A 1,235-nucleotide genomic window follows, 5' to 3' on the forward strand; every position below is an offset into this window, starting at 1 on the left:
TGAAAGAAATGGGCCTTTGCCAAAAAAGACCAAGCAGGTCGTCACCCTTGCACATCCTCCTGAAGAAAGATGGCTCTCTGCATCCGTATGGGGATTACAGGCACCTGAACTTGCAGGTAGAACCGGATCATTACCCCTTCCCAAACATCGCCGACGTGACCTCTTACTTGTACAAAGTTAAGGTATCCTCCACACTTGACCTCCTGAAAAGGTATTATCAGGTGCCCATGAACCCAGAAGACATCCTGAAGACTGCCATCACCACCTCATTTGGTATATACAGCTTCAATTAAGCCTGTTTTGGCCTTTGTAATGCAGGGGGCACTTTTTGACGTCTCATGGACGGCATCTTACGCGATCTCCCTTCTGTGTGTGTTACGTGGATGACATACAGTACTTGTATTCTCTATTTCCAAAGAGGAAAACCTTCGTCATGTATGCATCCTATTTGACTGCCTACAACAGAATTTTTTTTTAAATCCAGTATGAAAAGTGTACCTTTGACGCCAACGAAGTAGCGTTCTTAGGGCACCGCATCATTTCTGAAGGATACCACCCCCTCCCTGAGAAGGTAGCTGCCGCTCAGAATTTCCCCACACTTTTGACCGTCAAAGCACTGCAAGAATTCTAGGGCATAATCAACTATCATCACCGTTTCCTGCCAGCCATCACCACCACTCTTACTCCCCCTCTACGCCTCCCTCATGGGCAAACCAAAAGGCCTGAAGTGGGATCCTCTTCAAGAAGTAGCTTTCTGCAATACAAAGAATGCCATATCAAATGCTGCTGCTCTTGCTTTTCCCATTACACATGCACTTCTCTCCACGGATGCCTGTGACTTCGCTATTGGGGCAGTCTTCGAGCAGGTGGTCAATGGCTCACCCCACTTATTTTGTAGGAAACTTTCCTATGAGGAATCCGCTTACTTTACTTTTAACCACAAATTGCTGGCGGTGCACTTTGCCACTTCTTTGAAGGTCATACCCTTCGTCATTTACACGAAACACATGCCTCTGGTGCAAACCTTCACTTGACAGTCCGTTGCCCAGTCTGCCTATCAATGCCGACATTTCTCTGCCGTGGCTGAATACAGTTGTACTGTTCACACATCCCTCGGAAAATTAATCCCGATGCCGATACGCTGTCAAGGAACACATTGGCCCCCATTCACCTGGGATTGGATTACAACACCTTGGCTGAAGCCCAATGAAAAGATCCAGAGCACCAATCATGTA

At 47.0% G+C, this 1,235-nt stretch overlaps 1 protein-coding gene across 1 annotated transcript; it reads left to right on the forward strand.

Moving 5' to 3' along the window:
* The first annotated feature begins 704 nt into the window (after nucleotides 1-704).
* On the forward strand, nucleotides 705-1,034 carry LOC137630345 (uncharacterized). The gene has a single exon (XM_068361778.1). The coding sequence runs from the start codon at nucleotides 705-707 to the stop codon at nucleotides 1,032-1,034; it is 330 nt and encodes a 109-aa protein (XP_068217879.1).
* The last annotated feature ends 201 nt before the right edge of the window (nucleotides 1,035-1,235 follow it).

This window comes from Palaemon carinicauda, chromosome 38 (assembly GCF_036898095.1).
Source record: "Palaemon carinicauda isolate YSFRI2023 chromosome 38, ASM3689809v2, whole genome shotgun sequence".
In the NCBI taxonomy this organism is placed as follows: Eukaryota; Metazoa; Arthropoda; class Malacostraca; order Decapoda; family Palaemonidae; genus Palaemon; species Palaemon carinicauda.

Coding starts and splice junctions, on each gene's coding strand:
- LOC137630345 (XM_068361778.1), top strand. CDS start 705: ATGGGCAAACCAAAAGGCCTGAAGTGGGATCCTCTTCAAGAAGTAGCT.